The 25751-nt window shown below is 41.2% G+C and overlaps 1 protein-coding gene and 1 pseudogene across 1 annotated transcript in view; one reads left to right on the top strand and one right to left on the bottom strand.

Moving 5' to 3' along the window:
* EDNRB (endothelin receptor type B) overlaps positions 1 to 24159 on the bottom strand; it is a 33677-nt gene extending 9518 nt beyond the window's left edge. The window contains exons 1-3 of the mRNA XM_006832021.1: positions 23462 to 24159; positions 3775 to 3887; positions 3434 to 3638 (exon numbers count right to left, since the gene is read on the bottom strand). Of these exons, the coding sequence (XP_006832084.1) occupies positions 3434 to 3638; positions 3775 to 3887; positions 23462 to 23947 (804 nt within the window). The 5' untranslated portion in view covers positions 23948 to 24159. The remainder of the gene's footprint in view (positions 1 to 3433; positions 3639 to 3774; positions 3888 to 23461) is intronic.
* Positions 6129 to 12928, top strand: LOC102816523 (annotated as a pseudogene).
* Positions 24160 to 25751: the final 1592 nt, after the last annotated feature.

Raw genomic sequence — 25751 nt, 5'->3', positions numbered from 1 at the left:
ATATATATAAAATAAAATTTAAAAATAAATAAATAAAAATAAAGTAAGATAAAATAGAAAAAAAAAAAAAAGAAGAAAAATCTGTAGCTTAATATAAGTATGTTTTTAAAGTCCTAACTCTCGTTTAGTCACTTTTGCCCTCCTTTCCCTGCTGTTAGGTGCTGTCTAGTCAATTCCGACCTCTAGCGACCCTGTATAGGGTCTCCGAGGAGCAGCTGGTGAGCATGAACCACCGACCCTGCAGTTCATAAGGCTTTGCAGTGTGTCACCTCAGCCCACAGAACTGTGCTGGACTCCTCTCAAACCAGTGAAAAAAAACCAGACCAAATACAACGCGCATCCGCGTCTCCCATATAGGGTTTCCGAGGAGTGACTTGAGAGCTTGAACCACTGACCTTGCAGTTCAAAAGGCTTTGCAGTGGCACCTTAATCCACAGCGCTACAATGGGACGCCTCTCAAACCAGTGAAAGGAAGCCGACCAAATGGACACACATCCGCGTCTTCTGTTTAAGTTTTCCAATGAGTGGCTGGTGAGCTTGAACCATCGGCCTTGTCCCACCGGCCTTGTCAGTCAAAAGAATTTGCAGTGCAGTGTCTTAACCCACAGCACTACGCTGGGCTCCCTCTCAAACCAGTGAAGAAAGGCAGACCAAATCCATGTCTCAGCTTTGTCTGAGTGTGTGAGTTCCTGGCAGAGGAAACCACCAGTGGTGGGGGTGGGTCTTGGCCACTCAGTTAAGCCCCCACCTCCATTCACCCAGATGTATGTGGGCAAACCGTGAGCGCACCTATTCCCGACACCAAAGAAAAAAAATAATATTGGAACCACCCAAAATCGGCAAAGCATACCGTGCACATTCCCCCCGCCCCCCAATGTTCCTGCTGAGTGTTTCCGTGGTGTCTCTGCAGCTCCTATTTAGTCCCGCTGCTTTGTCTAGCCCAGGATGTGGGCTCAGGCCTCTGAGCCTGGCCGGCGGATTTAAAGGTACGCTATTTCCCGCCTCCGCTCCAAATTCCACAGGTTATAAGCCTTTAAGCCTTTAAACTATTCCTATCTCTGTGGGTCCAAATTTTGGCCCTCTGTCTTGCCTCTTTTTTGCCTGGAATTCTGAGTTATTGCTGATGGCGACCTTCACTATGCCTTCACCCTAGCTGCCAGCAAGCCCTGCCCTCCCTGCTTCTTCAGTAAGTCTGTAATGTCCTTACTCTGTTTCAGGCCCTTCTGAGTTCTGCTACTTGTTGAAATGCTGTGGAGTGGATTATGATCCACAACGACCCAGTATAGGGTTTCCAATAGCAGCTGTTGAGCTAGAACCACAGTTCCTGCAATTTAAAAGGCTTTGCAGTCTGGTGGATTAAACCACAGCAGGGGTGCTTTGTTACTGGTGTTAAGCTGCTACTCAAGGGCATCTCAGCTTGGGCTGGCCCAAACCTTGATGCTTTGATGGGCAGGCCTGAGGCTAGGAGGCTGGGCAGAGGGCTGGTGTAGGCCGAAGAAGTGGGGGATGGGCTTGGTGCTTGCAGGCAGATGGGGTCTGTTTTTGATGAGGTCTAAAATGCCTCTCTTTGTCTCCCTGTGCCTTGAGCCCCCCAATTTGCCCTATATACACACCGGTAATGCCTAATGTGGCAATGGGGACGCCCCTGGGATGGACTATGTTGGTTCCTGTGGCCCTGCTAGCTCTCTGAGAGCATCCGCCCTTTGAATGGGTCTGTTCAAGCCCTGCTAAGTTCTGCAGTGGGCGGGGCTGTCCCAGGGTAGGAGCCAGGAGCAGGCAGGTGGAAGTTCAAAATGCTCACAACTCCTCAATAGTTTGATCCTTCAAAAAAACAAGTTCATAAAGTTGAAGCCTAATCTTTTATGTTTGCCCAAAAGCTGTCTGTCTACCAGGCGGGGGCCCCTCTTTGTGATACTGCCCCTTACTTTCTCCCGAGCCCACATACCTGTGGTGCCCTGTCAGGGAGGCGCCGGAAGTCCCACCTCCATGCTTCTTATATAAAAACTAGAAACAACCACTGGCAACACTCCAAGGCCAATTCCTTCATGCTAACTCTTTTAACCTATTCTTTTGGAAGAGCCTTTTACACTTAGTTTCAGTCTGATTACTAGCATCACAATTCTTGCCTTATTTTATAATGAAATGCCTTTTAACAATTGGCCAAGACAAAAGTTCTTTGCAATGGCTGCTTTCCCTTTAGTATCATAGACCAGGAGAAACGAGAGTCTTGCCACTGAGAATCTATCTATATCTGGTGACTTGTGGAATTCCACTGAATCATCCACTCCCTCTGATCACTGAAGTGTGGTTCTAGGTACAGCCATTTGCATTTAATGTGGCACTGTGGGTTAATGTGCTGAACTGCAAAGTCAGCTTGAAACACAGGGTTGATGGTTCAAGCTCACAAGAGGCTCCTTGGAAAATCTATACAGGGTTGTTATGGGTAGAAGTGACTCGACGGCACTTCACAACAAGAACAACTAGCCTAAAGGGTAGCTTTTTGATACCATGACCAGCGGCAGTATGGAAGATAGGCCAGGCCATCTGCTTCCGTTAAGATCACAGTCAAGAAAACCCTACGGAACTCAAGTAATAAAGAGTGATGGCCTTAAGCATTATGTTCTTTTAAAGAATTATCTATGTGATTAGGTTAAATGGATAATGTTGTTGTTGTTGTTAAGTGCTGTCAAGTTGATTCTGACCCATAGGGACCCTGTATAGGGTTTCCGAGGAACAGCTGGTGAGCTTGAACCGCCGGACCCTGCAGTTCAAACAGCTTTGCAATCTGGCGCATTAACCCACAGCGCACACCAGGACTCCAAATGGACAATAGTAATCCTAAAACATAAAAGAGAATTTTAAAGGGCAGAGAGCCTAAGTTAACGTGGTGAAGCAATATGGACAGAAATAGAGAAAATGGTGATGCGATGTGATGTATGCAACCGTTGTCAATGAACCATACATGTAAAAATTGCTTAATGGAGATTTGTTATGTATATTTTCACCCAAAGCAGACAAACAGACGCTGTTTGTCTACTCTATAACACATGGGGTTGCCAGGAGTCAGAATGAACTTAACGGCAATGTTGTAGATTTGGGATGGGGGAGAGGGGGAGAGTCTTATTCTGCATATGTAGCAATTGCCAGTCCTTATGAGGCTGTGGGTAGAAACACTATAAAAATGGATTCTTATATGTGAACTTGGTTTCTCTGTGTGCATTTGTCCCTGAGAGCCAGGTGATTCTGCCAAATGTGTGACCAAATTTCTTGCCCCTGGGCCATTAGTCCAAGTAGTCCTGGGATCTACATTCTTAGTTGATGCCAAGGACAGTTATAAATCAATAGCTAGCCCAGGAAAAGGTGGTCAGGGGGTGGAAATCATTAAATATTTATGAGGTAAAAACAGAAAAGAGTCAGGGGTTGTAAACTTTACCTGCATGAAGGCTGTTTTCTGATTGGGGTGAAGCAAGCAGATTCGCAGATAACTTCCTTTGTACTCAATTGTAATCATATCAAAACTCATGGCTTCAGGGACAGCCAGAACCACAGAGACCACCCAAATTAAAATAATTTCTACTGCTGTCCATTTCGGCACTCCGATTCCTTTAATTCGACTCCAAGAAGCAACAGCTCGATATCTGAAGATCAAAATAGAATGGATTCGTAAGCTAGCAACACCAGTTTTATTGAATTACAGAGTTTGTCTTTTTAAGTAACAAAGTAATCAGGAGCACAGTACTCAGGATATACCTGGTTTTAAATAGAAGCTCTTACCTGTCAATGCTTAGAGCGCACAGACTCAGCACAGTGATTCCCACGGAGGCCTTCTGTATGAAAGGCACCAGCTTGCACATCTCAACTCCAAAGGGCCAGTCCTCTGCGAGGAGCTGCATCAAGGAGGAGACACGAAGCTCTGAGAAGGAGGTTTGTACATGGTGCCTTCTGAGCTGTAATGCTCAGTGGAGAGGATTTAGCATGCAGAGATAACAAATTCAGGTTCTTAGTCTTTTCCTCATGGAATACCCCTCTGAAAAGCACCAGGGCTTGATACATGGGATATGAACATGCATTGGGAGTAATAAAATTGCAGCAATTCATGAGAATTCATCATGTATATACCATAGCTTAGGGTTAGAATCTTCACTGGGGATCAAATGAGGTCAGTCACTACAGTTCACCTTGCACAACTGAACCTTCAGTGCTGATGTAAAGTATTTTATATCGTCATTGAGGCTCAAATGCCCAGGTGATGACTAAATCAAAATATATGTTAACTTACCAATACTCATAGACATAGACGATCAATCGTCCTAAACTGAGGGGTTTGGCCAATCATATAAAGAGTAGTATGCACACCCATACACTTGATTTTTGTTTGTTTTACTATCCTACAGTGTGGTGCTTGTAAGATAAGCACTGAAGTTCAAACTGCAAGGTCGGCAGTCTGAAGTCATCAGTCACTACTTGGAAACTCTATATAGGGTCACTATGAGTTGGAACTGACTTGATACCATTTAACAATAGTAACACTGGTGTGGTGTTGTAGGACGAGTCCTGGATTGCTAACCATAAGGTCAGTGGTTCGAACTCACCAGCTGCTCCTTGGAAATGCTATACAGTGCCGCTCTGAGCCAGAAAGATGAGGCTTTCTGCTCCTGTAAAGATTTGCAGCCTCAGAAACCCAATAGAGATTTGCTAAGAGTCAGAATAGACTGGATGGCAGTGGGTTTGGTTGGATATTTGGTTTTGGTAGGTGCTGACCCATAGCGACCCTGTACAGGGTTTCCAAGGAGCTGCTGGTGAGTTCGAATTGCCAACCTTGCGGTTTTAACTGACTTTGTGGGTTAATCCACAGCGCCACACCAGGACTCCTAAGTGTAGAGCGATCCTGGCTATACTATGAGCAAAAAGCCATAGTTCTTGCTATTTTATGTATATTTTTCTTTATTTGACTATACAATAGCAAAAAGACATCATTTTTGCTATTATATGCCTATTTCTGTTTTCCTGACTTACTTCAGAATAAGCATTCATCTATTGTAAAACAGAGTTATTTTCTTTCTTAGGACAATTGGGTGTATCCCACACTAGTAAATTAATCACTTTAGGTAAACATCTGGATAGAATGTTCATGAGGTTTTGAAAATAAAGACAATTTAAAATTTATGTTTTTCTTTTAAAAAATATAATAACTTTTAAAAATAGACTTCCAAAAGTGAAAACTGTTTTCAAATAAAATTGAATCTTTCTGTTCTTTTACTAGTGAAGGTTGTTTGCTGAGTTGTCAAACTAGAATAGCACAGAAGGCTGAAACTCATAATATTCTCATTAAGGACAATACTTAGACAGCCAACACAGGGCCAATTTCATTGTTAAGTTAGACATGCAATTGCAGACATGTGGAACAGAAATGGCAGGCTTCCCACAAATATGCTTAATCTGGGGGTCCTGGAAGTCTACAGAGCCAGGCAGGTGGTATAGAGAGGAGAGAGCCAGGTGTAAGAAAGTCTTTGATGTTAGAGATATAATAGGGGGTGGGGTCTGGGGCAAGTTGAGTAGCAACATTTTTTTTACCATCAGGATTCCAGATACAAATATCTTGATTTTTTTCCCCAAGAAACCAAAAAATCATGGTCTTTGAGTCAATTCTGACTCACAGCAACCCTACAGGACTTCTCCCCCAGTGACTAGCAGGTTCGAATCCCTGACATTTTGGTTAGCAGCCATGACTGTAGCCACATGCACTATCAGGGCTCCTGAATTTTCAAAAGAAATCAGAAAGCAGAATGTGTAGGATACATTTCACAGTTTATAAATGTTATTAACTGATTTGCAAAACAAACAAATAAAACATGCTGCCAGGGAATGTTGGATTAACAAAATACATTTGTGGGCCAGAGTAACCTCCATTTGATAACTTCTGGATTAACCAATTGACTCATAACTGTTTAGTCATTTATGCATCAACAAGCCTTTATGGAGTCTCTATCTTGTGCCAGACACTATTCTGCATGAAGAGTGTCCTCATAGTGCGTACAGTCTAATGAGGGAGACAAAGGAGAAGCACACCTATAGTTTATATGATGCTTCAAAGGGAGGCATCATATTAAGTGAGAGATGTTGGCGGCATGGGTGCTTTCTTGATAGGTTGCTCAGGTAAAGTGTCTCTGAAAGGCAACACTGAATAGTCCAAAGTTTTGATCCTGGAAGTGAGATGATCTTTTCTTATGTTCTTTTTTTAAAAAGTTCCCTCTGGCTCTCAGTGTAGAAAAGATTGTAAAGGCCAAGAGAGAAATCAGGAGACCAGTAAGGAGCTCTATGGAGAATTTGTCTGGACCGGCCATGGTGGTGTCCTGGGACTGAGGAAATGGGTTACAACCTGAATAGAATTGGAGGGCAGAGCCAGCAGGGCATGCTGATGACCTGGTTGTAGGGTAGGGTGAATCCTGATACCCTCAGGGATATGTCATGTAAATTGTGCAGCCTTTACTGAAATGGGAAGCCCTCTTAACAAGCTATGCTTCTAAAGAACTGCCAATTGCCCTTCAAAACTGGAATAAAAAGGTTTTAATGTTAGAGTAAACCTGCAAAAGATGGAACTCTGGTGAGATGGAAATGTGTCAGAGAAAGAAAACTAAAATATTTTCCACTAAAACAACCAATAGAAAAGTGGTAAGACTGCAACCTCAAAGGCGAGAAACTTGTAAGACCTGGAGAAATAAGGCAGTCCTGAAGTACATAAAGACTAGTCTGTCAACTGTGTTGTTAAATGCCATCAAGTCAGTTTGGACTAATAGTGACCCAGTATAGAGTTTCTGAGGAGCAACAAACTGGTGGGTTTGAATCACCAGCCTTGCAATTAGCAGTCCAGTGTTTATCCTACAGCACCACACCAGGTATAAACCACCTAGATACCATTCTGTCTAATCATTTTATTTTCCTTAAGGTCACTATGAGTTGGAACCAATTTGATGGCACCTAACAATAGCAACAACAAGATGTACCATGAAAATAAATAAAACAACACTCACATGGCATTAATAATGGGAGAGGCATGAATCTAAATACTTAACACATACATAACGAACTCCTTAATGAAACTCTATGAAATTATCCCCATTGTACAAATAGGAAAACTGAAACACTTACTAGGTTATTAACTTCCTGTTGGTTTAAATGTATGTCCACAAAGTCTTTGATAGTCCTCCTTTCTTCAAGGTGGTGTCTAGTTCTCCTATCCTTGAGTGGGAGGAGACTTAGTGATCTACTATTGAGAATCAGAACATGATGGAAATGATGAGTGTCGTCTGACACGAGTTCATGCAAAGCACTATGGCTTCGTCTTTGTTCTCGCTAGGAAAATGCATTCCAGTGGAAATTAGCCACCATGTAATGAGGACACTCAAGTTACTCTATGGAGAGACCATGTGGGAAGGAATGAAGGCCTGCTGACTACCATGAGCACGAGTGTGCCACGTGTGTGGGGAGCGATTCCTCCAGCCCAACTCTTAACTTTTGGAGGACTGCAGTCTTAGCTAATATCCTGATAGCAGACATCCTGAGCCAGAACCACCCAACTAAGGCATTCTTGGAATCCCAACCACAGACACAGAAAGAAAAGAAATGTTTACAGTGTCATGTTTTGGGAAATTTGTTACTCATCACTAGGTAGTTAATCTTGTTGCCCAAGACCACTCACTTTCATAATAGATCCACATTAGAAGGCAGATGGGCTAGCTCCAGAGTCTGCACTTATAGGCATCAATCTGTAGGGCAGGAAAGAAGGTGAATGGAAACATGAAACAGGGAGAAATGGGATATGTGATGTTACATTGAGGGGATTGCAATTAATGATGTGAAACAAAATGTGTATGAATTGCTGAATAGAAAACTGATGATCTGCTCTTCACTCTATTCACAATTATTGTTGTTAGTTTTAAGTGTCATCGAGTCGATTCCAACCCATAGCAACCTTGTATAGGGTTTCCAAGGAGTGACTGGTGAGCTTGAACCACCAACCTTGTGGTTCAAACCAACTTTGCAGTCCAGTGCATTAGTCCACAGTGTCACACCAGGAATATAAAGATAGGAGTCTTAGGTGGTACAAGGTCTGGTGATCTGCTTCCAAAAGCTCAAACCTACTGCCACTGAGTTGATTTTGAGTAATAGGACTCTACATGACAGAGTAAGGAGCTCTGGTAGCGTAGTGGTTATGAATTGGGCTGCGAACCTTAAAATCAGCAGTTTGAAACTACCAGCTGTTCTGCGGAAGAAAGATGAGGCTTTCTGCTCCAGTAAAGATTGACAACCTTGGAAACCCTGTACAGGGTCGCTATGAGTTGGAACCGACTCCACGGCACCCAACCACCATAGGACAGAGTAGAATTGCTCCTTATGGTTTTCAAGACTAAATCTTTATTGGAGCAAATCTTTTGCCCATGGAACTTCTGGTGGGTTTGAACAGCTGACCTTGAAGTTAGCATCCAGAAACTTGGCCCATTGCATCACCAGGTTTTGTATCCAAAAAAGCAGCCATTGAAAATTATATGAAATAGAGATATATTTTGACATACATAGGGTCACCATAAGTCAGAATCAACTTGGTTACTGGTTTTGTTTTATAGAAAAGTATTTAAAGTTAAATAAAATATGAATACTTTTAGTCTGTAGCCATCTTTCAATGGTGAAACATATAGACTTAGAGAAAAAGTATCTTCCAATTTCATAGCTATTTTATATCTATAAAGTCTAAAATTTTGACCATTATGGTGATTAAATTGATATTTTCAAACATCTTATTCTGCCTCAAACTACTTCCAACTATGCAAACATCAGCCCTGATGTGGCACTGTATGATAAGCATTGGATTAGTAACTGCAAGGTCAACAGTCCACCCCCTACCCCACCCCACACAGTCACTCTTGGAAACTCTGTACAAGGTCACTATGAGTTTGAACTTATTAAATGGCACATGACACCATTACCAACATGCAAACATTGGTACCATATAGGTACAACCATCAGAGGGATCAAGGTGAACGAGTGCCCAGAGGATTTAAGAGAAACTAGTCTGGCTGATGAAAATGAGCTCAGTCCTGAATCCAGGCCTTAATTTGAGGAGACTGTTGGTTTTGGCTCAGCCTAGAAATTGGATTATTGCTCTTCTTACCACAAGGGAGGCTAGCAGCCCCACCTCTGACCCCCACCATCACCGAGGACAGAGAAACACAAACTGGAAAGTATTCACAATTCAGCTCAAGTAAGTTCCACATAGGTTAGTGAGAGACCTAATCATAACTGAGAGATTGCAATTTTCAAATCTACCCTTTCTAAGGGAAAAGGATAGCAAAGAAGAGAGCTTCCCCCTTCATCAGTTTACAGGGTCTCATGTTTCCAATTCAGAATGGAATGGTACTGGTCCTCAGGGGCTGCTGCTTGTCTGCAATGGAAAGGATGACTTTGCCTCCTCTAAAATGCTGACCGCCTGCCTCACCCGGAGTAAAATGTTGTAGAGATGCAGAGAAGCTGACTCCTGTGACAATACTAATGCCCCCTTCTGATGCTCATCTCTGTTGTTTCAATGGTCTCTAGCAAGAGAGTCTGTGGGCAATTTAGTACACAGGAACTATCTAAAATGCAAAGGCATCAGTTTCTTATTTAATGCAAAACAATGCCCTGGATAGGGAAATGCCGTTACTGTTTTGCAAAAAAAAAAAAAAAATCACTATCAATTACATTGCCATCTTTAAAATTTGGTAAGGAAATGCTACTATAAATTTTTATGGCTCCCGAAAGTTATTTATTCTGCCATTTATTGACAAATAATAATAACATTCAAGATCTATAATGTGAAGTTCAACAATACAGCTTTTCTCTCCTAAGAGGAAGCTTATTCATTATATTGCACGACAAGACATCTCTAACTATTGTTGTTGTTAACAAGTGCCGTTGAGTTGATTCCGACCCATAGCGACCCTGTTTAGGGTTTCCAAGGAGAAATTGGTGAGCTTGAACGACCCACCTTGTAGTTTAAACGACTTTGCAGTCTGACGCATTAGCCCACAGCACCACACAAAAATGCCTTCCTTAGTCCTGGATTTTAGGGGTTTTTATTTGGACTTTCTTCCATGAAATCAGACAACTTGAGGACAAAGTCTGAATACTGAAGACAAGTCAGATTGTTGTTGTTGCTGTTGTTAGGTGCTGTCAAGTCAGTTTTGACTCATAATGACTCTTTGCACAACAGAACAAAACACTGCCCAGTCCTGCACATCCTGACAACCCTTGTTACACTTCAGCTCATGGCTGCTGCTACTGTGCCACTACATCTAGTTTGGGGTTTTCCTCTTCGGATATCCTTTTATCCAGGGCCTAGTCCCTTTTGATAACATGTCTGAAATATGAGAGACGAAGTCTCACCATGCTGTCTTTTAAGGAAGCAGTGTTTTGACTTTACAGATTGGTTGTTCTTCTGGCAGTTCATGGTACATTCAATATTCTTCTCCAACACTGTAACTCAATGCATCAACCTTTCTATGGTCTCCCTTATTCATTGTCCGTTCAGCTTCCTCATGTATATGAAGTTATTGAAATCACCATGGTTTGGGTCAGGCGCATTTTATTCTTCAAACTGATATTTTTTTTCTTGAACACTTTAAAGAGGTCTTGTATAGCAGATTTGTCTAATGCAATACACTTTTTGACTTCGTGCCTGCTGCTTCCATGAGTGCTGATTGTGGATGCAAGCAAAATGAAGTCTTTGACAATTTCAATGTTTTCACCATTTATCATGATGTTATTTATTTGTCCAGTTGTGAGGACTTTGTTTTCTTTACATTGAGGTGCAATCCATACTGAAGACTGTAGTCTTTGGTCTTCATCAGCAAGTATTTTAAGTTCTCTTGTCTTTCAGCAAGCAAGGTTGGATTGACCTATATCACAGGTTGTTAAGGAGTCTTCCTCCAATCCTGATGCCACAGTTTTCTTTGTATAATCCAGCTTCTCAGATTATTTGCTCAGCATAAAAATTGAACTAGTATTATGAGAGAATACAGCCCTGACAACAAATCAGATAAAATATGAAAAATAGTTCTGATAGCCAAAAGGATGTTATTGTTCAACATTGCTTCTGTGACCCTGCTACATGAATTACAATGTCTAGTTCCTGTTTAAAGTTAGATTTGAACATATGCTATCTACATTCATCCAATTTGAGTCCGTTAGAAAATACCCATTGCTGACATTGTAATGGTTCATCCAACCAACACCTTTTGTAGTTTGGGGCTCTACGGTCACTGTAGTGTTTATTTGGCAAAAGGACAACCTGTGCTTGTGTTGACCCTTATTCTCCAAAGGCTAACACTGCTCTTCTGGCACATTTTTTTTTTTTTTTTGTATGACTCAATACAAATCATTGCATCAACATTAGATTGTAAATGAAGACCCTGGGTGGTAGAAATGGTAAATGCATTCAGTCACAACTGAAAGGTTGTAAGTTTGAGTCCACCAAGTAACACTGTGGAGGAAAGGCTTCATGACCTAGTCCCCCAAAATCAGTCATTGGAAGCCTATGGAGCACTTTCTACTCTGACATACACAAGGTCGCCATGAGTCAAAGTTTTCTCATCACCAACTAGTTACTAGTTAGATTGAAAAAAGATGTGATGAAGCTGGCTGTAAGTATGGTTTCTATTTAAGGATAGAAAGGCTTTCATAACAATGTTGCAATGACTGTTTTAGAAAGGAAAAAGGCAACATAATGCAAATAAACTATTTTATGTTATATTAAATAAATTTTAAAATATCATATAGTTTTTTGTGTATATTATTTGTTTGCTTTTTAGGAGAGCATGAACAGAAAATAAATATCCTTTCTTAAGGTTATTGTTAAATAAGCCCTGCAAAGTTTCTCCAACTAGGGGATCTACATTTTTTCTTTTCTCTTTTTAATTAAAAATCGCATTCCTTAGAAATTAAGCAGGAAAACCCTGTTAATACACCCCACTGTCAATGCCAAAGGGAATCAAGCCCCATAAATTCAGGACATACCAAAGTTAACCACCTCACACTAACAAATGTTCACTTGCTTCATTAACCACAGCACTATTTTCTTTTCCTCTCTATTTTTGTGTTAATTAAGAATATACAGCTCCACCGATAAAACCTACACAATGGGAAAGCCAAACTAAAGAAAATAAAGTTGTAACTCCTTTCATGCATACGTCTACATATGGTGTTGGCAATTTTAACACTTTCAAATCAACTGACAAGAATTTTTGTGTATCAACAAATTCAGTAAAAGAGTGTGATCACTCAAATTCCTCTTCACCTGTTGACAGACTTTATCAGCAGCCTTGTCTAACCAAACTGACACGAATGAGTACTGATAAAAAGAGTGAATTTTTGAAAGCATTGAAAAGGGCAGAGTAGAAGAGTAGCATGAAGATGAAAGCCGTGCTGTCTCAGAGAAGAAAGACAGGATGAAAACTCATTTAATTTGCATAACAGTAATAGTACACACCAAGAGGGATATAAACCCAAACTTTGATGAAAAAGTGAAATTCCACAAGAGAATAGCAATGTCTCAGTGATTTCCCAACAGATTATACAGTCTTCAACATTTCCACAAACTGCTGTTCTTTCAAGTTCACTTGAGGCAGAACACAGGTTGTTAAAGGAGATGGGCTGGCAGGAAGATAGTGAAAATGATGAAACACGTGCTCCCTTAACTGAGGATGAAATGAGAGAATTCCAAGTTATTAGTGAACAGTTATAGAAGAATGGCCTGAGAAAAAATGGCATTTTGAAAAATGGCCTGATCTGTGAATTCAAATTTGGACCCTGGAAAAACAGCCCTTTCAGACCCACTATTGAGAACGCTGACACAGAATCAAGTAGCAGTGACACATCAGATGACAATGATATGTGAAGGATTTCCTAACAGCTTTAGAAATATTAGTGTGATACATCTCTCATACAATTTAGGGTGCATTGTAAAAACAAAGAACTATAATTTATGTAGTAAAATACCCCAATAGAAGATGATTTTTGGGGGGGACTTCAATATGAAGAAAACCAAGAATGTTGTGTTGGGCTGTGTTGAACATTATTTCTTTGTAAATGAATGTTTGTAGACAAGAGGACTTTGGTTGGTCCAACATTGACTTTCTTCATCACTGCAGCATTTCTCTGACTAGCAATGTGACAATGTAACAAATGGGATTTTTCTCATTTAATAATGAAACAATGTGTAATGTTTTACAATATATATATATATATAATTTATACATTGAGTTTTATTTCTTTGTTTCAGAATATTCAGCAACATTCCTAATGCCTAGCACAGTGATATACACAATTATCACTTGTTGTTGAGTAATAAATGAATAAATAATTAATAATAAAATACTAAGTGAATGAATGAAATGAATAATAAAGCAGACTTTCTCTTTCATAACACTCTTGCCACCAGCTCTCTAGTTCTCATGTTCTAAGTGGATGTCTAGGGAGTGACATAACGGTGCATTAGCAGTTTATATTATAGTTCTTGTCACCCTGATACTTAGAGTCAGGAGCTCTGGGATTGAAGATGGAGGGTCTAGTATGCTCTTGTTGGATCCCTGCCTTTCCAAGTAGGCTGGAAAAAGGAAAAGACAAAAATTCCGTTCTCCCTTTCTCTTTCCCCTACTCAAACCTGTCAGGGAAATTACTGATCTAAAGCAGAACCTACTGTTTCTCACTATTTATTGGGATTCTGGGAAGAGTTTTAATTGCTCAGACAATTGTAAATTTGGTGGAGACAGACGCAGTAAACCTAGGCGCATTCTAAGAGATAATCATAGAGGATGTGTAAGCAACCTATAAAGAAAATATCAACAGTTCCATCTCATGATGAACCATGAATGTTTCCTCAAATGACTGGCATTATAGAGATGCAGTCATAGCCCAAGGAGACAAGTAATGGGTGGCTGTGGTTCACAACATTGGGAAAGGGTGTATTCTTCTGGGGTTCTGTTGTTGTTGTTGTTGTTTTTTATCTTGGTTTCCTGTAGCAGCCAAGAGTTTTTTCTCATTTGGTATTAAGCGATTTTAACAAGATGTTGTTTTTATAGAATACCATCATTCATGGAGTTCCATGTCAGAACTCCCTTTCTTTTAAATTCATACACACAGAGAAAATTCAAAATATGTTGCTAGTCAAGTGAATAGTAAATTATTTTCTTGACATACCTTCAGAAACAAATATCAATTTCAAGTGCCCCCTTACATCCATCAAAATGCATTTTATTACTTAAAGGTCTGAATGTGTAGGTTAAAAATAAGCCTGTTAGAAATAATGCCAGTTTTCCCCTTAAGAACTATTTAAATAGGTTGCAATAGGAAGTGTGCCCCCTGGAGTTGTGCAAGAAGAATTAAAGTTCTTGAAACAAAACCTCTATGAGAGAAGCAAAGGGATAAGACATTAAAAAAAATAATAAAAATATTTCTCAGGAGACATTTAAGTTCATCTCAAATATATTTTTTCACTTTCAAAAAAATTTCATTTTTTTTAGTCTCTAATAGGTCAATAAAGAAACTAATTGCTGCTCTCTTATTATCTGAACTTAAAAAATATATCTACTAATTATGCTTGAAAAACTTCATTAAAATATTTTGTAAAGGTCCAACTAAGAAAAACAACAAATACCATTGATAAATCTAGCTTTTCACTTTTCTGAGTTGGACCCACTAAGAGCATTGTAGACCCCCAAGAAAACTGTGTGTTCTCTATATTTAACTGAACATATCCTGAGAAATCCATGGCTCAGAACCAGAACTTACAAACTATGAGTCCAACAAAGATTATTAAGTAATTTCATGCCATTTTTAGACCTAACTCAATCTGAAAAGTATTTTACTGGACACTTTTAAGCTACTGTGGAATCTGAAAGTCCTGTCAAACTGCTTGAAAATGCAAAGTGAGGGAGAAGAAGACATTGCACTATGTAAACAACCAGAGAATACGCTTCCTCCTTTCTGGAAAGGGCCATGGAGCTAAAAAGGAGAAAAGCAGAAAGGAGATAGGGAGACCTGCCACTTTTACAAGTTCAGGCATGAGGAGGGTTTTGAAGTTAAGGAAGAGAATCACCTGAGAAGCGTTTCAGTCAATTCAGTTTCCAACTCAAAAATGATCTCTCTCTCTTCTTTCTACCACCACATTCTGGGCATTTTTCTCTTCTTTTTAACAACAGAGTTTTCAGTGACTAATTTTCCAAATGTGGATCACCAGACTTTTCTTCCAAGGTGCCTCTGGATGAACTCAAGGTGTCAACCTTTCGGTTAGCAGCCTGGCACGCTTAAACATTTGTACCACCAGAGACTTCTTAGCCAGAGGGAAGAGACGTAATAATAAGTCTCCAATCAAAAACATTGGGAATAAATGAAGTCTAAAAGTAGAGAAGTTACCGGCTAAAATATATACATACACTACATTCAGTTATATTCCCAAACATAACCAACTTCTTAACTGTGCAAAATCCTTCAAGAGAATTTTTCACATCATAAATTACATCTTAAATCTTATTTCAACTCAGGCTTTATCTGTCAACACTCTTTAAAGCACTTAATCATTTATTAGTGTTTGGCATGTTTCTCAAAAAATAATCAACTATAGCATATTAACCACACAGAGATAACCTTATATGGTTTTCTTTGTAAAATGAAGAACATGGCTCCCTGGCCTTGGGACAACAGCATCTTGGCTATGTTGTCCTCTTGTACAGCTCTGGAAATATCTTCAATCTTGAAAGACTCCTTTTAAGCGAGGAAAGAAAAAATGCAATCCCTTTAAGTAGGCAACCTTTGCCACAATGAAAGAAACATGATCTGGAAATTTTTAAGAAGCTTGAATTACGGAGTGACCCACTGGCAGATCAGAGGCAAACAAAGGAGTCAACCTATGGGAAATTTCATTGCCAAAAGCCAACTGTTTGCCACACAAATTGTCATGGGAAACCATGACGAGAATGTGAAGCAGTCGGTTGGAAATATAAAGTCTTGAGTTTTTGGATTATTTGAACCCTTCTACTGAATCTCAAGGTCAGTGGTTCAAACTCACCAGCCACTCCTTGGAAACCCTATGCAGGGTCGCTATGGATCGGAACTGACTAGACAGCACTTAACAACGACAACAACAATTTACCAGGAGTCCTGGTGTGTCACTATGGGTTAATGTGCTTGGCAGCAAAGTCACTTTGAACCATAAGGTCGGCAGTTCAAGCTCACCAGTTGCTTCTCAGAAACTCTATACAGGGTCCCTATGGGTTGGGACCAACTCGATGACAGTTCACAACAACAATTGTTTACCAGTTATGACTTATATTCTCATACAGAAGGAAGAACAAAATTTCTTTCCTTCTTTTTCCTTTGGACACCTCAAAATACGAGTAGGAAAACTCAAAGCTCTCAGGTCTTACATACATCATCATTTGTCAACAATATGTCTGATATAGACTCTTACAGGCACTGTGCTAGTTGGGTGATAGGGTATTAATTTTCCTTATTAATTGATTTTAAGTTGTTTAGTAAACCTATCTGTGGTGCTGTAGGATCAGTACTGGACTGTGAACCACAAGGTTGGCAGTTCAAACCCACCAGCTGCTCCTTGGAAACCTTATATAGGGTTGCTATGAGTAATAACTGACTCTACAGCACTTAACAACAACAACAACAACAACAGCCTGTATTAATGCCTCTTCAAGTTATGGTAAATATGTGTAATATAAAATGTACCATCTTAACCATTTTCAAGTGTATAATTCAGTGGTATTAATCATATTCACAATGGTGTGCACGTGTCACCATTAACCGTTTACTAAACCTTTTCACCGTCCAAACCAAACCTCTGCAGCCATTCTCCAATAACCCTTCTCCCCTGAGTCACTGGTAGACATTTATTTTTTTCTTCCTCGATGCAATTGCTTATTCTAGATATTCCATATCAATGAAATCATACACTATTTGTCATTTTGTGACTGACTTACTTCCTTCAGCATAATGTTTTCCAGAGCATTCCTGGGCAATGCAAAGGATTAACATAGTCAGCTGCTCATAGAAAGACTAGGAGTTTGAGTGCATTTAGAGTTACTTTAGAAGAAAAGTCAGTGTTCTACTTCTGAAAAAATCAGTCAGTGAAAACCTTAGAGCACAACTCAACTTCGACACATATGTGGTTGCCATGAGTTGAAATCAATGCAGTGGCTACTGGTACTGGTACTAATGATGCGTTTAAAGTTCTTCCATGTTGTAGCATACATCAAGACATTATATTCTAGTGTAGATACATATATGCCACATTTTGTCTTTGCTACTGTGCAGTCCTGATGTGGCTCTGTGGACTAATGCGTCAGACTGCAAAGTCATTTGAACTCCAATGTCAATGGTTCAAGCTTGCCAGCCGCTCCTTGGAAACCTTATACAGGGTCGCTATGGGTCGGAATCAACTCGATAGCAGTCAACAACAATAACAACTTTGTCAATGCATCTTGTTGGGGTGGTCTTCCTCTTTTTTGATGAATCTCTATTCTACCAAGTATGATGTCTTTTAATTAAGTAACCTAATTCATCTCTTGGAAGGAATTTGGGTTGTTTTCAACTCTTGCCTGTGGTGAATAATGCTGCAGTGAACATTGGTGTACAATGATCTGTTTGAATACCTACTTCCAATTGTATGGGGTACATACCTAGGAGTACTAGGGGTCCTGGTGGTACAGTGGGTTAAATGTTGGGATGCTAACCCCAAGGGTGGTGGCTCAAACCCACCAGGTTTTCTCAGGAAAAAGATGAGGCAATCTGATTCCATAGATCCCGCCTCAGAAACCCTACGGGTCAGTTCTACTCTGTCCAACAGGGCTTCTGTGAGTCAGAATTGACTTGCCAGCAGTGCAGTTTGGTTTAATACTCTGTGCATAGTTGGTACTTCTTTTAAAAACTCTTGCTTTAAATAAAATCTTGACAGGCAAATAGATTCTGGTTTTAATTCAAAATGTTGCCAGCACTAAAATATCTCTAGACACACTAAAGTTACTTGATTGATAATGGAACAGTGCTATTAACATGGAATAAATTAGACTTCAATGATGAGGCAATGGCAGTTTGGTGGTAGGATTCTTGCCATCTCTTTTCTGGGGTCCTGGTGTGGCACTGTAGGGTAAGCATTGGACTGCAATTGAAACCCATCTGCTGCTTCTTGGAAACCCAATACAGGATTGCTATGAGTCCGCACTGACTCAATGACAGTTAAAAGCAACAATTTTCTGTAGAACTCTGATGATGCTCTCGGATAAGCTCTGGACTGCTAACCACAAGGTTGGCAATTTGAATCCTCCAGCTATTCTGAAGGAGAAAGAGGAGGCTCTCTGCTCATGTAAAGATTTGTTGTTGTTGTTAAGTGCTGTCAAATAGGTTCCAACTCATAGTGACCCTGTATAGGGTTTCCAAGGAGAAGCTGGTGAGTTTGAATCACTGACCTTGCGGTCCAGTGACTTATCCCACACTGGGACTCCGTGTAAATAATGTATAGCCTCAGAAACTCTACACAGGGTCTCCAAGAGTTAGACCTAACTCATTGGCAGTGGGTTTGGTTCATTTCTGGTTATTAAAATTACAAATGTACATAACTTTTGTTAATAGTTCTAGTTCTAAAGATTTATCCTTCAGATTTCGGCACACATACGTGCAAAGGCATATATATATAAAGATGCTATGTTTGTAGTGGGCAAAAAAAAACCCCATAAATTTCCATACCTGTTTTTACACACAGACTCTAATAACATTAATTTTATTTGCTTATCATGTGCCAGGCATTATACTAAGTGATATTTATTTACATATTCTTGTAACATTTAATATCTGTGTATGTATACATACATATATGAGTCCTAGTGTGGTGATGTAGGATAAGCACTGGACTGGTAACCTCAAGGTCAGCTGTTAAAACCCACCAGCACCAAAGAGTCGCAGCATCAGCATATGCATATATATTTTTAAATTTCCACTTTAGATAATTAAATTCAATTAAATATATAGGGTTTCTGAGAGTACCTGGTGTGTTTGAGCTGCTGACTTTGCAGTTAGCAGTCCAGTGCTTATCCTACAGTGTCACACAGGGGCTCAAATCATGTACTTGTTAAATGCCTTTGAGTCGGTTCTGACTCATAGCAACCCTGTATAGTGTTTCCAAGGAGCAGCTGGTGGGTCTGAACAGCCAACCTTGTATTTCAAACTGACCTTTGGGTCCAGTGCTTGTCCTATAGCATCATGCCAGGACTCTTAGAACTTAATAAATTACAATTATTATTATTATGTTGTTGTTCAGTCAGTTGATTCTAAGTCACAGTGACCCGATATAGGGTGTCTAAGGGGCGGTTGGTGGGTTTGAATAGCAGGCCTTGTGGTTACCAGTCCAGTGACTATCTTACAGTGCTGGTGTGGTGCTGTAGGATAAAGCACTGGATTGTAGGATTGCTCTGAATCATAAGGTCTGAGGTTCAAACCCACTAGCGGTTCCTTGAAAACCCTATAGAGGGTTACTGTGAGTCGGAGCCAACTTGATGGCACTTAACAACAACCGTAGCAACAACAACAACAACATATTAATAGTCATTATTTATTAAGTTCTAAGAGTCCTGGTGTGGCACTATAGGATAATCACTGGACTGAAAGGTCAGTTTGAACCTCAAGGTTGGTGATTCAAACCCATCAGCTTCTCCTCAGAAACCCTGTACAGGATTGTTGAGTCAGAACCGACTCAATGACACTTCACAACAACAACATTATTATATTAGAGAGCCCTGCTGGCACCAGTGGCTCTGCTACCATACACATTGTTGTTGTTGTTAAGTAACATCAAGTCGATTCTGACTCATAGAGACCCTTTATAGGGTTTTCGAGGAGCAGCTGGTGGGTTTGAACTTCTGACCTTGTAGTTCACAGTCTAGTGCTGATCTTACAGTGGCACACCAATAGCCCCCCATAAACATGACAGCCTAGGAAATCCTATGGGACAGTTCTACTCTGTTTTATGAGAAGACTATGAGTTGGAAGTGACTGGATGGCATACAACTACATTATTATCATAGTATGCCTCAAGTGATGCCTATTGATACTTGGTATAAAAATAAGCCAAAACCACAATGTAGAATTCAGTGATAGTAACCGTAGACCGGTTTCTATGCGATGGAATTGGTTTTGAGTAGTCTAGATGACTAGATGGTCAGATTTTTAAGTAGACTCATTAGTTGTTTATTTTAGGGGTAAAAAATGGAACTTTATCAAACTGAATGGCATCAGGCAGAGGGATACAACTTTCTAAGGAAATCATAAAGGAATTGGAAATGAATCAGTGTAATGATTTGACTAGAGAAAAGTAAGATGGTCCTGGGAGAGCTAAGTTATATCTGGCATGAACTTCTACGCACCAGCTGCTGGCTGGTTTAGGAAGGTTTCAAACTAGGTTAGGCATTTTTAGAGGTTCCTGGGGTCTCCCTAACCAGATCTTTCACAAAGAAATCTATACAAAGCCTAGAAGAACTATGCTATAATCTTCCATTTAGAAGAGATCTTATTTAATTTTAAATTTCTCACAACACCTTGTACTCAAAGTTTCTCAATTCAATTTTGGTGAATTGAATTGAAATTTATCTGCCAAATTGGAGTGGTAGAATGTAGTCTGTGCGATTCTTCAATTCTGGGCCTTGATGACATTGTGCTGCATTATAAGGACATATTTCTGCTGTCCTTGTCAAGCCCTCACAACTGGTTACCACCCCGGATTCTAAAATCTGCTCACCTTATTCCTTATCTCTGGAAGTGTTACCCTTGTGGGCCCAGACTCTAATTTTATTCTCATCTCTTAATCTCAGAAATGTCTAGAATTCCCTTAAAATATAGCTATTGGGATTAAGATATCCAGTGATTCACAAAGGGTTATTTACAGTCATAGTGGTTACATACAGTTTATAGTGTCCCTTACAACCTTTCCTAGCCTGCACCCCTTGTTTTTCCTTGTACCAAACCCAGGGTTGACCTGAGGCAATTACATGAAACCCATTCTCACTTCCTTATACATAGGTTATACTTTATGGGCAACATTCTATATTTTATCATGATTTGAAAGCTGAGTTAACATTTGGCATAGTGTCTTATGTGTTGGGCTGTTAGCCATGAGTTCAGCAGTTCAAATTCACCAGATGCTCCATAGGGGAAAGATGAAACTTTCTGCTCCCATAACGGGTGGCTGTAAGTTAGAATTGACTCGACGGCAGCACACAAACACCACCCCCACCAGCAATAGTCCTTTAGGATTTCCCAGATAATTTGCTTAATTCCCACACCTCAGTGGGTGGGTAAAAGCAGCCTTATTGTAGAGTTGAGGAAATTAAGGCCCAGAGAATGTTGGGAATGTTTGCAGAGTGTGAAGGTTTCTGTTTTCTGCTCCTGGTAATCACACAATGATGCTGACTACTGAGACTCCTATGCAGACTTGAAGTTTGATCTCTTGACCTTGTTCATTGTTATCGATGGGGTACAGTTAGATAGGAACTGAGAGATTTGGCTCTGACTCCTAGCTCTACATCTCATTATCCTATTAGTCATTTGTAAAGTGGAGGTAATATCTACTTGTGAGTTGTAGGAGGGAGGAGAGAAAGTCAGACATCTATCAGGTGTGGTCCACTACATGCCCTCAATAAAAGTAGCAACAGTTATCTACAGCAGGCCAGATGTATTTTCCCAAATCACCTGCCCAGGCCACTTATTTCTTAAACATCTGTTCGAGCTTCTTGCCTTTAGGGTTATCTAGTAAACTGCTTTTCAAAGTTAGTATATACATGAATTACCTAAGTACTTGCAGAATTTGATTTAGTAAGTCTCAGATGAACCTGCATTTGTGACAGACTTTCAGATCATGTCAATGCTGGGTAGAAAGGTTATAGGGTTTTCTACTACCTGGATTTAGGAACCAGTCGTTCTGGTTCATTAGTCCTCAAACTTCATAGTTCATCATAATAACTTGGAAAGTTTCTTAAAATACAAACTACTGGGGTCTGCTCCAGATTTTTTGATTTAGTAAGTCAGGGAAGGGCCAAGGGAGCTCTGGTGGCTCTGTGGGGTACAAGCTGGGATGCTAACCAGTGGGAGAGATGAAGCTGTTTATGCCCATAAAGACTTACAGTCTCAGAAATAGAGTCCTATAGGGTAATTGTGACCCAGAATGGACTTAATAGCAGTAGGTTTTGGTTTGGGGTAGTTCTTGAAAATCTTTTCTAACAAGTCCTCAAGTGATGCTAATGAGCTAGTCTAGGGAATCATACTTTGGAACATACTCTAGGTTTGGAGTTCCTGAGTGTTCCAAACAGTTAATGAGACCTCCCCCTACTCCCAGTAGGCACATTGGAAAAGGTCTGGTCATTAGAAAGAAAATTCGTCCTTGCAAACCCTATGGAGGACAGCTCTACTTTAACATGCACGGCTCACCTAATTCCACTAGCAACTGTTTATTTTATTTATTTATTTTTAGACTTAGCAAGAAATTGCTATAAAATCAGAAAACCAAGTGAAAAGATTCTAATTCACAGTGACCCTAGCAGTGGTAGGTAATCTTTTTGCTGCCAAAATTTATAACATCATTTGTGGGTCATGCAAAATTATCAGCTTAAAAATTAGCCTGCTGTATTTGGCCAAACATTAAATTAAGTCATGTGATAGCTGGAGGGAGTCCTGGTGTGGCGCTGGACCGAAAGGTCGGTTTGAACCACAAGGTTGGTGGTTGGAATTCACCAGCCACTCCTTGGAAACCCTATACAGGGTCATTGTGGACCAGAACCGACTGGACGGCATTTAACAACAACACTGACAATGTGGTAGCTGGAGTCCTGGTGTGGCACTGTAGGATAAGCACTCAACTTAAAGGTCGGTTTGAACCGCAAGGTTGGCAGCTCAAACTCACCGGCCGCTTTTTGGAAACGCTGTACAGTGTTACTATGAGTCAGAACCGAATTTACCGCATGTGGTAACAACAAAATGTAATGACTGAACCTGCGGTTGCCTTGGCAGGTTCAGGCCAAATGATTTCGAGGACCTTAAATGGCAGGCCTTCCCCATATCTGCTATATAAGGTTTCTGAGGTTTTTTTATAGGAGCCGACAGCTCAGCTTTTCCTGCAGAACCACTGGTGGGTTTGAACTGCCAACGTCATCGCAGTCCAGTGATTATCCAAGAGCGTCCCCCCCGACTCTAGACTCCAGCGCTAACAGCAATCCCTGGTAAAGGTCAGAAGGGACTTTAATTTCATTAAAGTCATTACTGACTTTCACGATGGTTCTTCTTAAGCAAGCACTCTTATTCCTAAGGATCTTCCATTTTCCCATCTGCATGCCTGGTCCCCCTCCTGTATTCAAGCCCAATATTAACATGTGCCCTTTACCTTGTAGACATTGATGGGGATGTCAATGATGATGTGCAGCAAATCTCCCAAAGCCAGACTGGCGATCAAGATGTTGGGTCCATTTCGCATACACTTGTTCTTGTAAATGATTCTCAGTAGGGTGGAGTTCCCAATAATGCCCAGTAGGAACACTAGACAAGACACCACTGTGTTGATGTACTTGAAAGTGTCCCTGATCTCTGTAGATCCTTGGCATGGGGGAGGGGATGGAGTACGTTGTTTGGTCCCGGCTGTCCTCCCTCCTTTAGGTACCTGCGGAGGTGCTGATGACCTTAGCAGACTGTCATTGGACCCTCTTGGCCAAGAGGTCCTAGTGGGAGGCGTCATTATCTCTCCTAGTCCCAAAAGTGGCAGAGTAGCCCGGGCCGGTGGGAATCCCTTCTCCTCTGCCCAGACCCCCGCGACGCCGCAGGCAAGAAGCAACGCCACTAGGGCGCGTCCGCACAGGCTTGGAGGCGACTGCATGCTGGTGCCTGCTGAATTGGGCGTCTGGAGACCTCCACGCGGTATTCTGAGCCTAGAGACCGACAGGGAAGGAAGACAGGACACTTGGATCAATCACTGTAGCAAAATCTCGGCAAACTGCAAGCGCAGGGCGCAGTCTTGCCTCCACCAGCGGTGCGCAAAAGTAGCTCAAGTTTGCGCGCCAGTGAAGAACTTCTGCACTCACGACCCGCTCCAACCATTTGAATATCGGGCTGGAACTCTCTCCCAGAGGTTTTGCCTCCCCAGCGTCCCGCCGAAAAGCAAATCACGCGCATTCAGAAAAACATTCAGGAAACCGTGTGCCAGAGGATGGGAGTCTGAGGCAAAGATCTGGCCTTCGCTGTATGTCAGGAGGGAGACATATACGTTGTAACTCAGGGTGCTCAGGGGGTAAGAATCAAAGCACCCAGTGCCCCGAAGCACGAGCCAATCTCTGCACTTTGCTAGTAGGGAAATCCCGATAACCGGAGTCTGAACTTCAGAATCCTCCAGGAGGGAGAAAGCCGGACGCTGTGGCTAGTGACTATACTGTGGTTCCCTCCTCCCCCCTTTCCCAGGGGTATGTCCTGACTCCGACAATCAGTTCGACTTTGGGGAAATATCAGCTATTAAGTTTAACATTTCTGACCCCTCAGTAGTTTCAAATATTCACGCACTCTGGGTTACCCCAACCTCACTTTAACTTGTACGCACTTTAACCTCTTCTTTCAAAAAAGAAAGAAAGAAAGAAAGAAACATCCCTAAAGTAGTTATCTAAACCTAAACTCAGCGCAAGATCCAGTCACTGATTTTACATGGAAACCAGGTCGGAATGTTTACCTCGTGGATGGAGCCCCCCAGGAGTAGAGAGATGATCTGTGCCCTTCTCTGGTTGGGAGGCGCTGAGTGACTGGCTGTACTGCAGACCCGCACGGCTGGCAGCTCGGTTCCAGCCTGCTCCGGGAGCAGAGCACGCCTACCTTCAGCTGCAGGCGGGTCTGGTTCTGACGAAACGTTGTGAGAATGCCAGACAGTGTAGCCTCCACAATTCGCTCGGGGTATCTGCTGTCCTTAGACAAGTACTTTTATTCATTGGTCCCTTCCCATCAATCAGCGCCAAACTCCTCCCTCGCCTTCCGACCGTGCTGCAACCTTTCCCCCAGGGCTAAGCCTGGACAACATCAGCTAAGAACAGCTCTCTAGAAAGGACAGCTCTCCCGGGCCAGAGACGGGTCCACGAGGTTGTTTGTTTGTCATAGTTCTAAGTTCTTCAAATGACAAGCCTAAATCATGGACAAATTATCACGCACCCGTGACACACCAGGGATCCAAACTAGATTTAAAAAGGTTTTAATAGTAAACGTGTTCATCTGGACTTTGAATGTGAACAGTGACTTTTCTTTCAGTAAAATAGTTCCCTTTGATATTAGACTTAGTTTGAGGACACTGGCCTTTGCTATATTTTTGTTTTGTTTTATTTTGTTTTCACCCTAAAGTTTCCAGTAAACATTGGCCCTTAAAAGAGCGTCCTTTTTTCACAGGCCCTGTCTTTGCCAGGTTCCAGGGTGGTGCAAACTGTTACACGCTAGACTAATAAGGAAAATCGGCTGAGCCACCCAGAGATGCATTAGAAGACCGGTCTGGCTGTCTACTTCTGAGAGGTACCAGCTGTGAAGGCGTGATGGAATAGAATTCTATGCTACACACATGGGTCATCTTGAGTTCTAATGATTCCATGGGCAACTGGTTTTGTTCTCTTTACCCAGAGAGAAGACTACAGGTCCTCTCTCATTCTCTTCTTTTC

Source organism: Chrysochloris asiatica, unplaced genomic scaffold, assembly GCF_000296735.1.
Source record: "Chrysochloris asiatica unplaced genomic scaffold, ChrAsi1.0 scaffold00005, whole genome shotgun sequence".
Lineage (NCBI taxonomy): Eukaryota > Metazoa > Chordata > Mammalia > Afrosoricida > Chrysochloridae > Chrysochloris > Chrysochloris asiatica.
Note: the sequence above shows the minus strand (reverse complement) of the source record. Positions and strands in the feature narration are given on the sequence as shown.